The following is a 15,423-nucleotide window of genomic DNA, read 5'->3' as shown; positions in this document are numbered from 1 at the left end:
TGCTCATAATCTTCCCCTCTCCTCCATGTGTATCGGTGGATATTCTCATGCTGAAAGGAATTGTTCGATAGGAACAGCCCGCTCTCAGCACAGACGTCCACCAGGCACTCTCCATTTTCATTCTTTCCAGGTATCCCTCATTTTCCCACCACATCCATCACCCACTTTAGCATTCATATCTCCCATCATAATAGGTTTCCTTTCTTTCTCAAAACTCTTCAAACATCCATTCACTTTCTCCCAAAAAACTTCCCTTTCCCTCAGTCCTTATTTACTTTTCACATTTACTGGTGCATAAATACACACCCATGCGTACTTTACTAGGCCTACTTTTCCTTTCACCCACACAATTCTTGATCCTTCTAACCATAATCAGTCACACCATTCTACACTATTTCAGACATCACAATAGCACATCCTTCCTTACCCCTGCCTCTATACTTTTCATCCATCCCCATCCATACAACCCCCCCCAGGCACACCCTCCCACATACCCTTTCAACCATCACTCACAATAGTTCCTCTAATATGTTTCACTCACTCCCAACATATGTGTGTGAGAGAGAGAGAGAGAGAGAGAGAGAGAGAGAGAGAGAGAGAGAGAGAGAGAGAGAGAGAGAGAGAGAGAGAGAGAGAGAGAGAGAGAGAGAGAGAGAGAGAGAGAGAGAGAGAGAGAGAGAGAGAGAGAGAGAGGGGGGGGAGGGGGGAGGAATGGGGGAGAAAGAGGGCGGGGGGAGAGAGTGAGGGGGAGAAGGAGGAGGGAGGGAAAGGGAGGGATGGGAGTAGGGGAAGCCAGTGGTGGAGGTAAGTGGTGGATACACATCACAAATACGTCATGCCTCACCTGTTCGAATGTGTAAGTGGCTCACGCAGGTTTTGCCATCACAGTCATGAGTAAACGCCATAATTAACCGCATCTGGCATTGCACAATAGCGTCAAAAATTAGCGGAGTGTGTGAAACAATCTGTGCCAAAGTCCCATGCTGATCCGAGTCTTCGTTTGAAAGATATTTGCAAAAAACAGTATGTCATAGGGTCTGATATGGATAATAGATGTTGTCTATATAGAGTACACGTAATTTGTATGTAAATACATGTAAGAGAAAGGACCTCAAGAGAGTCTACTGGCACTACAGGCAGGATATAAAAAAATAAAATAAATAAAAAAGATTGCAATAGAGGGGTAGGGGCATGGGGGCCGGAATTGGAGTCTGAGTCAGAGTCGCAATTTTAACTCTGACTCCACACCCCTGCTCACACCACACTAAACAAAGGAAGAAGGTTAGAGAAATTTTTTTTCATCTCATCTTTTTATTATCTCTTGGTATCCAATAATGAATGATAGAAAAAATGAGGTTTTAAGACACAAAAAACAAAAACTATGTTGACTTTGGGCTCTGGTAACAATTTGTTTTTCCTATTGATTCATATTTGGTGAATTCAAATTTGGCAAGCTTTCTCTGGCACCAATTAGTCACAACATGTGAGACTTTACTGTATTTTAAAATAATATTTTTGTTGAATATCCCACCATTGGCATCATGGGTTTACTTTCAAGGTACATTTGGTTTCATGCCATTCACTTAGTGTGCTAAGGGGTTAATTTCCTTTCATTTTGTTCTTGATCAGTAACTTGACATTTGAAGAAAACACATTCTTTAATTCACCTGCACAAGTTAGGGTTCTAGGTTGGTCCCCAGCGTTACTTCTTACCTGTTTTTTATTCACTGTACATTTCTGTTCCTCCCATAGACTTCCTCCTTTCCATAACCATGACAATTGCTCTTCAAGCCTTGCCAAACTCTTGAATCCCAAGCTGATGACATGTCAAATCCCACAATCTGTTTCTGTCATCACTTTTTAGGGCTGCTGCAGCAGGCCGAGTAGGACAGCAGTTCTCATAATACTGGCCACCCTCCTTCAACTCGTGTGACAAGGCCACATGTACCACTGTGTCTGATCCTTGGCTGGGCGTCTGGAAATGCCATAAGTTTACTCTCAAAAACTGATAAAAAAAATTCTTTTTGCATTTTCTTTGTCATGTCATTCCAAAATGGCTAGATAAGGTACTATGTTTTCAAGATAATACTTCTTTTCAGTATCTGTAATAGAAAATATCATGTTTTTGCTTGACAAACACATTTGAAGAGTAAGAACTATAACAATATACTTCAGCCACATTACGCAGCCATGATAGTCATAAACAAGTGTAAAATAGTGTGGGAAAATGTAATTTTACCTTCAGAAATGTAGAAGCTATTTTAGGGAAGGTTTTTGCCCACAACACATGTTGGAAGAGTTCAGTGGCCACAACACCTGGATGCACAGCAAGAGCCAACACTCCTTGTTTGGTCATGCGTTCATTGAGAGTGATGGTGAACATCAACTGTGCCAGCTTGCTCTGTGCATAGGCTTTATGTGGGTTGTAGTGCTTTCTGAAATGCCATCAACTGATTATTCTTTGGTGAAAAAGACTGACTTCTACAATCATGTTTTCAGTTAGCAACATTGTGAAAAGTCTAAGTATTATCATTAATTTATCATCTTTGTAGGGAACTCAACCACCCCGAGCTGTATCCTGCTTTCCCTCTTCCTGAATAATCCTTCTCTATATTGGGCATGCCAAACCCTGAGGGCAGGTTGGCACTTAAGTCCTTTCACATGTTTGCCATGTGTGACATTCCTGTAAGACTGGGAGATGGAAGTCCTGGAGGTTAAGCAATGTTGTAGTCGTGTGCTGCAGCTAGAAACACCTTTAATTTCCCCTTATGTGTGTGACACACACCCGAAAAGTTGCCGGTTGCCCAAGCTGCCGCCAACGCGGTGGGAAAAAAAAAGGCCCAGTGTGACACCAGCTTACGGACAACCGACAACACGCTCCCGGATGGGCGAACGGGCATTGCCAGTAGCCACAACAGTTAGAGGAAAATGTCCAGAGTGACACCGTCTTAAGGCAGTGAGGCCGCTGATCGGGTTAGCGCCGGTGATGACGTCATCGGACTCCCAATGAATCACAAAAAATTCCAATTCCAGTAAATCACAATACGAGTAAAAAAAAATACTTCTGGCGGATTTTCTTCTTTTTTCAAAACCCATGGTGTTTTTGATTTTTTTGTTTCTTTTTCTTTTTGCACTTCATACATAACATGGTCAGTTTTATCTTTACATAAGCTTCATTTTGGTATCAAAATGATGATTCTAGCTTTAAAACCAACAAAAAAATTGCAATTTGAAGTTGCAAAAACTTCAACTGCGATTTCTGAGGTTTTTAAAAACTGGCACTTACCCCAATATTGCATGCGGCACCTCATATATATATATATATATATATATATATATATATATATATATATATATATATATATATATATATATATATATATATATATATATATATATATATATATATAAGAAAAGCAAATGCTGTTTCAAGATGAAAGTGAGAAAGTAATGTGGGTGTTTATGAACTCAGTTTATGTATAACAATAAGAGATGGACTCTGGAGTGGGTGAATAAGTGAAGCTTAGTACTCTGATGATGCTTGGGTATATAATAAGAATGAGGATGAGTTAGCAGGCAAAGGAATGAATGTGTGGAGAGGCAATGCTGGAACAGGAAAATCTGGACTCTTATGACTTGGCCATACCCTTGGAGAAAGCTGTGATGGGATAGGCCCATTGGAGATAAGATAGACAGGCAAATACTGTGAACATCTTGCCTGGAATGATTTTCAAAAGCCGAGTCTTTCAAGACATAAAAAGGATAAGAAGTACGTAGTCAACTTACTCATTCTTAATATCACTGAAGTTGATGGCACCAATGTAATGGACTGAGGAGGACAGACTGACTATACGTGAAGGTGAGTCCTTGGAAGTGCTCTTAACCAGGTGAGGAGCAAGCAAGTGGCTGAGCAAAAAATGACCCAGGTAGTTAACAGCCCAGTGGTGTTCATGACCATCTTCTGTCACCATCCATGGCCAAAACATGATGCCCGCTAAAAAGAGAATATAGTTAGTTACTTCAACCCTTTCGTAACTAACAAATTATAAATAAATCCACTATAAAAGAAAGACAGCTAATGAGCTATACTTTCATGAAACTGAATAATATTAAAAAAAAACTACCCCCATAAAAATACATCTTTGCTTTTACATTACACTACAAGCTCTTAGCCATTTGTCCAATTTATGACATATACCATCTTTACACAGGCTCATTGCATGTTGTTTAATAATTTCCTGAGACAGAGGATTAAGGATACATGGGAAAGAGAAGAACTGGGTTTATAAAGAAATAGTATCAATAGTCTCTGAGGTTGACAATGAAGTTCAGGAAGAGAATGAAAAGGTGTTTGGGTTGGGAAGATATGCCAAAGGATGTGCAAGTCATTGCTAGGCAAACAGAACATTGGGGACTTAGCTCTGATCCTTAGGTGATAAAGGTGCAAGTTCTGGGTAGATTTTGGGGGATGCTTTTCCAGGAATTCATATTTTATTAAGATTGTGACAGTCTTTCCTGTCACCTGATATATGAAGTGGGAAGGATTTTACATGAAGGGGTCAAGTAATTTTACAAGGATGGGAGTGTTTCTGTGCAGTGCACATGAATGGGGAGCTGAGTAAGACCTTTGGTGTTGATGTGGGTGTGAGACAGGGGTGTATGATGTCACCATGGCTGCCTGATGTTTATATGGATGATTGCAAGAGATTAATGAAATTCAGAAATAAGAGAGTTAGGTTCAAAGTTAAAAGTGGAAAGTACAGAGCAGTCTTTGTTTTTTGCTGATGACAGTATTGGTGGCAAAAAGTTCCAAAGCTAAATTTGACTCATTGCAACACAAAGATAGGACCTCATGAGTGAAGCTTATTTCACATACAGGTAACTCAATTTACGCGAGTATTGCGTCCTTGAAGAGGTCGCGTAAACCAAGAACAATGTAAATCAAACAAGAGGTAGGTTTCTATCGAAAAATAAATATTTACTTCATTCAGTGAAGAGAGAGAGAGAGAGAGAGAGAGAGAATATCCATATCACCGAGATATCCACTCAGGCACTCAGTCTCGGCCTCACTTGTGTGAGGAAGAAATGAGGGACACCATGAGCGACTGGCTAGTATTGGTACCGGTACCGAGCAGTCTGGTACTGGTACCGTACCGTATAGCTGGTACTGATAGCACTGGTACTGGTACCAGTACCTGCGCACCCCTATTGTTGAGTAACGTGGTAGCGTGGGTACTGTATTGTTGTTCAAGTGGCGCGCGGGAAGAACTGAGCTCAGCTGTGTGGCCGCAGCGCCGTGCGAGTCCAGTTGCGTGAGACATCTGGTGGCCACTCTATAAAATATCACGTATAAGTGGAAAAAACGTGTAAATTAAACATTTATTTGGATTTTGGACCCCGTGTTATTTAAAAAACGCGTAAACCAAACTCGCGTAAATCAAGAGTTACCTGTATATCAAAACTAGGTAAATACACACATTAAAATAAATGACTGAATAACTGAATAAATAAATAACAATAAGCAAACAACATTAATTCACTCCATTCTCCCTTTGGTTTTGGTTGCATTAATTTAGATAAAATGGGAGTTTAACAGTCTTTGTGTTCCATTCTTGGATGCTACCTCACAGTACATAAGGCACACTGCATTCAAAGAACAATAATAAACAAAAGAGCAAGCAACACAGGGCTGTAATTTCTGGGGGGCTATGGGGGCTATAACTCCCCCAATGTTTTCTATATTGGTCAAAAAATGCCCATAAAAGTGCTAATTTTTAAAAAAATAAGCTGGCTTTGCTTGACACCATCCCTCCCCACCCCCAAAAAACTCATGAACCTATGATGCCCTCTAGCTCCCCCCCCAAAATCTGCCAAAATTACAGGCCTGCAACAGTATTGGTAAAACAAGGTGATGCTGCATGTCATCCTACCATTATTCACCAGAACATGGAGAGGCAGGCCCAAGTCAGTGAATTCCTTAGCAAACCGACGGACAGAAGCTAGGCTGCAAAGGTCCAATTCAAGGCACTTTGTCGCCCCAGTTTTCACTCCTTCCTGACGCAGTCTCGACACAGCCTCCTCCAGTGAATTCACATCCCTGCCACCTGTCAGAAGGTAGGGCCAAGATAAGTCTAACTAAACTTCACGAAATGGTTATAAATTCAGTTGTAAAAAACATAAAATATACACTATTTACCATACTTTAAATGCCTCATATTGTAAAGCCTTTGTTTATATATCATTTCCACTTATGAAACAGAGCTGACTCACTGTGAAGAAAATAATATAAAAAAAAGAAAATGTTTTGAGAAGCCTCAGTACTGTAGACATTTTTACCTGCAGTATGTGCTAAGGAAGCCATGCAGTGGAGCCAAGGCTGGAAGGCATAAATGTTGAAATTGAGATCTTGCTGATTGTTGGTCTTTTATTCAGGTGATGCGATTAGTACAGCAAATTACATGATGCTGATTTATGAATGAGTTATAAGATGAAAAATACATCAAAGAATTAATTCCTCAGCCAAATAGGATGAGGGATTCTTTGGATAAAATAGTAAAGTATTCACTCCATGTATGAGACTTAAAATGCTTTACAATGGACATGTTGCCGGTTCTGGGAAGAGCCTAGAAATGCATTGTGCCACGTACCAATGATAACGTAGTGCACATATTACGTCCTATAAATCGCTAGTTGACTGGATATTGGAGAGATATCTCAAATTCTTCTCATCTCACGGGGAGAAGCCACCATTAGCTCGTGAAGTCATCAGGCTGAAGCAGACGACAGTACAAGTGTTGTGTCCATTATTTTTTTATCAGCTATGGCCACTCCAGCTCCAAACTGCGTCTAACAGTATGTTATAGGTGCTTACAGAACACCTTAAAAGTGTTGGAAATGTGTTATATTATTAAAATGGGAGCAAAATCAACCAATTCACCTTTTCTCTGCAGAAAATAGTTGAGTTCACGATTAAAAGTCAGTCCGAGGGGGAACTAAAGAGAAAAATCAAGGTTGAATTTATATTAGTATTATGGAAAACTACCTAGCCTAACCTAGAGAAAACAATGGCTCTGAAACGTCAGAGAGAGAGAGAATCAATGCCTGAAGATGAATAAGAAGAAAATGAATGCAGACCAATATTTTATAATCAGAGAACATGACAGTAGAGAATAGTTGAGTTCACGATGAAAAGTTAGTCCGAGGAGAAACTAAAGAAAATTACTGCAGAATTTACTAGCACAGACAGAAATATCTTACATGGAGTATTTTTGCTAGCCACTAGAAACATAAACCACAACATGAAATCTCGGAGTAACATAAAGTTGGCGGCCTGCCGACTGCATCGTGACGTCATGACCAATCAGCACCCGTTTCCAGGTCATGTGATTTTTCCTCAACTTTAATCCATATTTTATACCACATTTACTATTTTACATGAAGGAAAAATAGTACCATAGCTGAATTTAGAGCCTATTTTATCTGTACAGACAGAAATTGAAATAAATATATTGACCGGAAACATGTCCATTGTGAAACTTCAGCTGATAAGATATAAGAGTACACTGCATAGAGCAAGGCAGCATGGATCTGCTGCAGCATGATTGGAACATACTATCAACAAAAGTTGAAAAGGAAAAGGAATCAAATACATCAACAAAGTGGTGAGAACAGATAGACAGCACTGGTCTGGCGTGGTAGAGCTTTTAGAAAGGAAGGGAGTGAGTAGGTAAAGTAGGCAATACACTTTAAAGGGGTGTAGAATGCTATTAGGTGTGGAATGAGGTATGGAAGAAGGACCAAGAAAGTACTGAACTAATTGGGAAACTTGCAAGTGGTTGATTGCCTTGGTAATCTGTAAACTGGTAACCAAAGATTACTCATTTAAGCAAGAAACTTACCTTTTAAAATAAAGATAATTCTAAAGTCATGCAATTATTTGAAAAATTCAGTTTCTCTGCAAACTAATTTATAACCTCACAAAGTCAGTTGCCCTAACTGTCCTCTTACAGTCATCTCTTACACCAGTGCAATGCAAAGCTGCCCTGATTACACATGCATCTTGTTATTCTGAAGTCTACTTTATCCTTTTCTTTGTTCACTTTCTTTAATCCTATATAGTAATAGTATGAATACCCTTTAGGGGTGTGGAGCCCTTTCATCACTTTTGTACCAGTCCATCTCTAACCCAATCATGGGCTTCCAGAGGCAGAGCAAGGAGGAGCAGTTGCCCCCCTTGGAAATCTGTTATATTCCTGCTCACACTTTCATTTCCAAGTTATAACAGAATTAATATTTTTCAAGACCTCAGGTGGACACCTGGTGCTGCAGTTGTTGGGAAACAATGTGCTAGTGCCTTGTGGTTCATCAAGGAAATTATCAAAATTGCTGTACAGTGGACCCTCAGGTCGCGCACACCTCACATTACAAACAAATCAGTTCACGAACAAATTTTCCGAACAAAAAATGCCTTGGATAACGAACGGTATCCTGTGCTATAAACACGCAAGCTGGCAACATCGTGGGGCGACAAGCCATGAGTATCGGTGGGAAACCGTAATGTGCTGCGTAGCTTTCGCTAAATACACAATATGGAAGTGGACTCCCTTTCCAAACAATAACATCTCTTCCCTTTCCCTTCCTCACCACCTTCCACTTATTAAAGCTGGTATCACACTAGGCCTTTAGTAGGGGAAACCGGCAACTCCAACTTTTCCTGGTGTGTGTCACACATGGCCAAGGTCGGCAACCTGTACCCACAACTTTTAACAAACCAGTCGCCCTGTATCAACATGGCGCCGTCTGCTATTAAAGTAAGGGCTGTTGCGGCTTGTGCTGCTGTTAGCCAAGTTATGGACTTGTTGCTGCAGTTAAATGGAAGAAAGAAGCGGTTGTGGGCACGATCATGACTTCAGAGACAGAAGGACAGGAGTGTTATGGATGTGTTGTTGCATTTAAATGGAAGGAAGAAGTGGTTGTGGGCCCAATCATGGCTTCAAAGATGGAAGGACAGGAGTGTTTACCCAAACTTCATCAGAGAACTGTGCTGTGAAGACCAGGACTCCTACAATTTTCATAAAATGGAGAAAAACACGATATTTTGAACTGTACAGGGTGTTCTCTTATCTCGTCAATTAAATAATAAACAAAACAGCTCTTCCAGTCCACGTTACAAGTCTCTTGGTGGGTCATCTTCCTCTGCTCCTAACTCCTCAGCCACTACTGTTGTCTATTTGTTTACATACAGTTGCACAGTTGCTCGTACCCACAACCGGTTTCCTTATGTATGGATGGAACCAACGGGTGGGCAAATGGGCAACCACAGTAGCCCGTAGCTCCAACGGTTGGAGAGGTTATAATGGCCAGTGTGACACTGCCTATTGCGCCATCAACTCTCCTTCATACAGGTACGGTAAAATTAAATTAAGTTTTCATCCATATTTTATCTCTTTTCTTTTTTTTATTTCACTGAAAACAGATAAAATATAGACGAAAACTTAACTTAATTTTACTGTATCTGTATGAAGTACTGAAAACTGAAAAAATAATGTCACCCACTAAGTAACAGGCATCCGCTCCCCTTAAGCAGAAGCATCTAACAAATGTTTTCTTTCTCTTCTGAATTTTTTAGCTCTATTTTGCCTTTTGTTATTTGAACTCACCAATGACAACAGTCATCTCTAATTGTAGGAACTGTCGAACAGTCTCCAAACCGATTCCTCGGCTGCCTCCAGTAACCACAGCCACTCTGCCCTTTTGGTTTGTGATACCTGCAGTTAGATGGGGAAATCAAAGTAATTTTATCTTTTATATTAAAGAAAAGGTCCTTTCATACTGAACCAGTTTTCAAGAAAGTAATGAAGACATTATTAAAATGAACTTTACTTTCAAATGATGTAGAGAAATGTTACTTTTATAAACCACAGAAGAATGCATCATTAATTTTTTTTCTGACAAACTGAGTTATCCACCACCTCTTTAGTCATATGGTTTTAGGAAAGCTTATGCAATCTTCATGCTTCATATGAATTCAAAATAGCATGCGACATCTATAACCTGTTTCTGAGTTTTTTCCTCAATTAACTTGCATCACTGTCACAGGAAGTGGCTAAATGTTATGTGCAAATCTCGTTTGTGCTTAACAGAAAATATTAATGTAAAACTGATAATGTGCTCCTTATTCAGGGTATTTTATCAAATGAATAACCTTAAAAAGATTCATACTAAATTGACATTCTACTGTAATAATACATCCTTTTGTACTCTCGGATTCCAGCCTCACTTGTAACCATTATATATCCCTTATCGCATTGTTCTTTACAATTTATACAAAATCAAATTTATACAGCCGTTCAAGATCCTAGGATTGTGCAATATCAAACCCGACTAAATAAAAAATAATGGTAAGTCAAGAAATCACAAGTTTTAATTAAAACATATCTTGCTACCTACTTTTGCAATATGCTTTTATGAAATATGCCTCTAATGAGGAAAAGTTTAACAGTTCTATATGTTAAATATAAATTATGATCAACTGTTTTCTATAAATTACAAGTTTTACAAAATTTTCAATGCCATGGACAGGTAACTTTACCAAGTACTGTCATTAGTTGCCTTATTTGTAAATTTGAGGGCGACTTCTCTTACCTGAGGGTGCCCTGTGTGACTGGCAGAGCTCTTTCAGCATGTACCAAGCCCCAAGCAAATACAGCAGCAGGTAGTTCCACCCTATCCAGACCCACTTACAAATTTGTTCTTGAATGGTCATCTTACTCTGTAAATGATAATTGGGATCAGGTTTCGCATGCAGGCTCATTACAATTACAGGCAACATTACCATAGCAAAATCAGTGGCTATCAGTCTTTTCAGCTCATTACACATTTGCATTTTCTTCAAGGTATTCAAGATATCCTCGTAATCTATTCAAACAACATAGCAAACTTTGGATGGAATATAAATACTTATGACAAACTCACGGCAGACAGTCTTATCTCACGCTACAAAAGCTATTCAAGTTTAATGAGACCAATGCTATTCTAAGAGCTTCTGCCCTAACTGCTCAAATTAACTATGAGGATAGGCTCATCCAGCTCTGCTCTGAGAAACCTAAGCTGTTTCACTCCTACATCAGGAACAAAAAAGTTGATCAACCTAAAGTTGGTCCCCTTATGGTAAATAGAAACCTCACCGACAATCCAGATTTTATGGCAGATACATTTGCCAAAGTTTTTGCCTTTGTATTTGTTGTGGAGTCTTCCAATAATGCATTTCCCCACCAAGTGTGTAATGGCAATATATCAGATGTTCAGTTCACACCAAAAGATGTTGAATTCTACTTAAAAACTCTAAATGCTGACAGTGCTATGGGGCCAGATGGCCTCTACTCCCGGCTACTTAATGAATGTGCCCTAGAACTTGCCTACCCCATGGCTAATCTTTTCAATATGTCAATGACCTCAGGTTCCCTTTCTCAGTTATGGAAACTTTCCCATGTATCCCCCATCTATAAGAAAGGGCGTTTGATCGTGTTCATCACCAGGTACTGGTAGATAAATTAGTCTCTATTGGGATCTCTGGGAATCTTTTACAATGGATCACCAGCTTTCTTGTTGGTCGTACCATGAGGGTCTCTATCAATGGTTGTGTAAGCTCTCCTAAACCAGTTCTAAGTGGTGTTCCTCAAGGCTTCGTTCTTGGACCACTCCTGTTCCTTATCTTTATAAACCACACTTATTCTCAACTTCAATGCCAATACAAAATATTTGCGTATGATCTTAAACTTTACCTCCATTTAGCTCCTTTATCTAATTCTGATCAGGCTTCACATGAAATGCAAAGTAGTATTGATATGCTGTCAGCCACTGCCTTCTCCTGGGGGCTTAGATTTTCCTCTAACAAGTGTGTCCACCTCTGTTTTGCAAGACAACAGCATGTGATGATAGACAATCTTCATCCTCTATACACACTTGATGTTACACCAATCAACCGCTGTTCAACACACAAAGACCTTGGCGTGATTGTAGACAACAAATTGAAATTCCACCAACATATTAAAAGTATTGTTACAAAGGCTGGAGCCCTGGAGGTGTTGCTACCAACCTGCTGAAGTCTACTGCCTGTCGCTGAGCTAAGTTCTTATCTTCCTTGTATATTTCTGAGGTTAGACCTATTCTGGATTTTGCTTCCCCTGTGTGGAACTTGGGTTACTAGGGAGATCTGAACTTGTTGGAATCTGTACAACGTAGGTGGAGTAAGCAGGTTGATGGGCTAAGTTTACCGCTGATGAGGTTTCAAGCCCCGCTCCACTGCTAGTGCAGCGCTCTGCGAGGGCCGTCAACAATTATGATGTTAGCCTCGATAATAATCCTTGATACACTTATTCATAACATTGTAGTGAGTGAGTGAGTCTTGACTGCTTTCATGAATAGCCTACGGATGTCCTTTTAATAAAACTTGGCATCATCATATAGTCCATCAGCTGAGGGGGCTTCTGTGTGACTTATATGTGCCCTAAGTTTCTCTTCATATTATTCAAGTAGACCATTTGGGACATTAAAAAGGTGAGGGTGAACATCTCAGAACCTGGCTGGTTTTGAGAAAATGACATCACAATATTAACCATTTGCGTCCATGTGACCAAAAATTTGGAGTAGGGGAAACTAAAATGCTAATATCTCCACAGCCATAGATGATATAACTGCAAACTACTACTCAAAATGTTTGTTTTTATTCACTCTACACATGATAATGTGTAGTTACCTCATTAATATGCAACTTGCTGACCAGAGGTCAAAAGGTCATGAAAATCAGGGGTTGCTTAAAATTTGACACACCGAAAGAAAAATGTCAGTCACAGGCTGTCTATGCTATTTGAGGTTTGCTTGTTGTCAGGGGTTGCCAAGACATAACTCGATCAAATCATATGCACTGCATAATGATTGACCCTTTCCTACAGTATACATCAGATTTGAAAATTGGGCCTTTTCAGAATTCAAGTTTTTCCATTGTTTAACTGTACGTACTTCATACCACACAAGTTGGTGACTTTTTCGAAACCTATTTCAGATTATTACTATGCATGTCAGCAGAAGACCTAGAGGAAATGAATTCTTGCCTTTTCTGACAAAGAAGAACCAATTAGCCCTTTGATTTCAGTTGTTAAGGAGCAGAAAGCGACTCCTCCAGCTATCACCAGTCATGCAAGGCCTCCTTGCCTTCCCCAACTAATCATCTGTCTTCACTCTCCCAATCTGTTTTGACTGTCCTCGGAGGTAAGAAAATATTTTGGATCTATTGTTAAGTAGTAGAGAGGACATAATAAGCAACATAGAGGTTGGGGATTCATTAGGTAACAGTGATCATAAGAGAATTAGATTTAATATTAAAAATATTAAATGGGAGGACAGAGTCAGCAGTAACAACACATTAATACCTGACTTCAGGAAGGTGGACTATGAGGGGTTGAGAAAGCAGCTGCAAAGGATTAAGGGAGTGGGATCAGAAGTAGGTCAGGACCCAGAGCAGGGAAGAGCGTTAATCTCTGGTGAGGTCACTAGTCAGGTCAGTAGCCTGGAGGATGAGTACAATTGTAGTGCGCCAGCTAGGCCTGATAAGGGAGCCTCCCATAACCCACTTAGCCAGTGGGGTACCTCTTTGGCCGACTCAGTAAGGAGTGGCTCTCCTGTCACGTTGGTTGCGGGTTCAATCCCAGGCAGCCGGCGAATACCCTCACCTTGTCTTGATTAATTTCTCATGTGTTTCGATACACGCAGAGGATGTGTGGGACCAAGAGAGTAATAGAAAAAGAGAATAGAAAATTTCATCATTAAACTGGTGGCATAGCAGTGGCATCCTATCCTGCAGTTCTGTTGAGTTTCCCCTAAGGGGTATAACAGGTAGGGTGATGGCCCATGCTCTCCGGGAGTGTTGGAGGTATGTCTCTACAGGGACATTGTGAAATAGTGCACCAAAATGGGTCACTGTCTAAAGGTCTCAACACACAGAAATTAATCTACATCAGGGAGAAAGCCATGTAGTGCGGCGGCTAGGCCTGATAAGGGAGCCTCCCATAACCCACTTGGCGAGTGGGGTACCTCTTTGGCTGACTCAGTAAGGAGTGGCTCTCCCGTCACGCTTGTCGCGGGTTCAATCCCAGGAAGCCGGGGTATACCCTTTCCTTATGATTAATTTCTCGTGTGTTTTGATACACGCAGAGGACGTGTTGGGAAACAGAGGAATCAGAAAAAGAAAATCCTGGGGCATGACACAATAGTCTGGTCAGGGAGATTAAACAAGGTCAGCAACAGTTTAAACCTCACAGGGAAGTCAGGTCAACAGGTAATTACCTGCAATGGATGACAGACAGGCTAAAAACTGAAATAGGAAGGAAGAGAGGTTTATGTGCTATGCTCATGATATTAAGAAAATCTAAAATGATACTAAAAGACATGAAGCAGGATTGGCCCGATTGGGACTTCATTTTTGTCACCATTTTTTTGCACATTTCAGACTAACAATACACAGTTGGGAACCATATATAAATAACATTTGAGTAAAAGAAATTCTTAATTTATACCTGGTCAATTGACCCTCCATACCTGGTCAAGTGACACTCCACACCTGGTCAAGTGACTGGTCAAATGTCCTACATCCATTGGTACACACATACACTCACTGGTACACACACAAGTACACAATTACACTCACCGGTACACTTAGTATAGTGCCCAGAAATGGCAGTATGTGTGTCAATCCAGTATTACCCCCTCCCTCCCTTCCTCGCCCAGGCATTCCCAGGCACTAAAACATTCTTGTTAAGTGTTTCAGGGGGCTTTAAACTCACCGGTACACACATATTCCTTTTCTTAAGTGTTTTAGGGGGCTCTAAACTCACCGGTACACACTTCTTCTTCTTAAGTGTTTGAGAGGGCTTTAAAACTCACCGGTACACACATATTCCTTTTCTTAAGTGTTTTAGGGGGCTCTAAACTCACCGGTACACACTTCTTCTTCTTAAGTGTTTGAGAGGGCTTTAAAACTCACCGGTGCACACACAGGTGGGCTACACAGGTGACAGCAACAATCAACAGGTGGGCGCCAACCCCTCCTCCTCCCCTTGTAGCAGCGCATATAATAACGGCACACATTCACGTATACAGGAGACTATGAGTGTATTCTGTGATAATGACAAACTGAAATAAATAAAATGTACAGCAGCCGTAATATTATTTAAAACGACGTTGCTTATTTTATGCTAATGTCGTAGGAATTAGCTCGCAAGCGCAAAATAACTCGCAGAGAGAGGTTCAGTTTGTGGAAAAAAATAAGTGTATGAATATCGAGTAGTCAGCAGATCCTGTGGCTGAGAAAAGAAATGACAAAAAAAGGAACATATTTGTCTACGTAGGCCTACCTCTTTTTCTTCT

General features: G+C 40.3%; 1 protein-coding gene across 6 annotated transcripts; it reads right to left on the bottom strand.

Moving 5' to 3' along the window:
• Nucleotides 1-1,594: 1,594 nt before the first annotated feature.
• LOC127004349 (dehydrogenase/reductase SDR family member on chromosome X homolog) lies at nt 1,595-15,272 on the bottom strand. 6 transcript variants are annotated; one of them, XM_050871925.1, is made up of 7 exons: nt 14,992-15,267; nt 10,645-10,771; nt 9,660-9,767; nt 5,931-6,104; nt 3,787-3,994; nt 2,240-2,435; nt 1,595-1,975 (listed from the first exon to the last, which is right to left on the bottom strand). In XM_050871925.1, the coding sequence occupies exons 2-7, from the start codon at nt 10,763-10,765 to the stop codon at nt 1,787-1,789; spliced, it is 996 nt and encodes a 331-aa protein (XP_050727882.1). In that variant the 5' UTR covers nt 10,766-10,771; nt 14,992-15,267; the 3' UTR covers nt 1,595-1,786. The 6 variants fall into 6 exon arrangements, with proteins under 6 accessions (XP_050727882.1, XP_050727879.1, XP_050727880.1 ...); XM_050871922.1 differs by having other exon boundaries at nt 15,041-15,266; XM_050871923.1 differs by having other exon boundaries at nt 14,941-15,067.
• Nucleotides 15,273-15,423: the final 151 nt, after the last annotated feature.

This window comes from Eriocheir sinensis, chromosome 28 (genome assembly GCF_024679095.1).
Source record: "Eriocheir sinensis breed Jianghai 21 chromosome 28, ASM2467909v1, whole genome shotgun sequence".
Classification (NCBI taxonomy): domain Eukaryota; kingdom Metazoa; phylum Arthropoda; class Malacostraca; order Decapoda; family Varunidae; genus Eriocheir; species Eriocheir sinensis.
This window is presented reverse-complemented; position numbering and strand designations above follow the sequence as displayed.

What these genes read in the sequence shown, in the direction of transcription:
- LOC127004349 (XM_050871922.1), bottom strand. Translation starts at nt 15,127, where the DNA reads ATGCGCTGCTACAAGGGGAGGAGGAGGGGTTGGCGCCCACCTGTTGAT. An exon ending in GCCCACCTGTGTGTGCACCG is followed by an intron (nt 10,772 to 15,040) that starts GTGAGTTTTAAA and finishes TATCATTTACAG; the next exon opens with AGTAAGATGACCATTCAAGA. An exon ending in TAGCTTCTACATTTCTGAAG is followed by an intron (nt 1,976 to 2,239) that starts GTAAAATTACAT and finishes TGGCATTTCCAG; the next exon opens with ACGCCCAGCCAAGGATCAGA.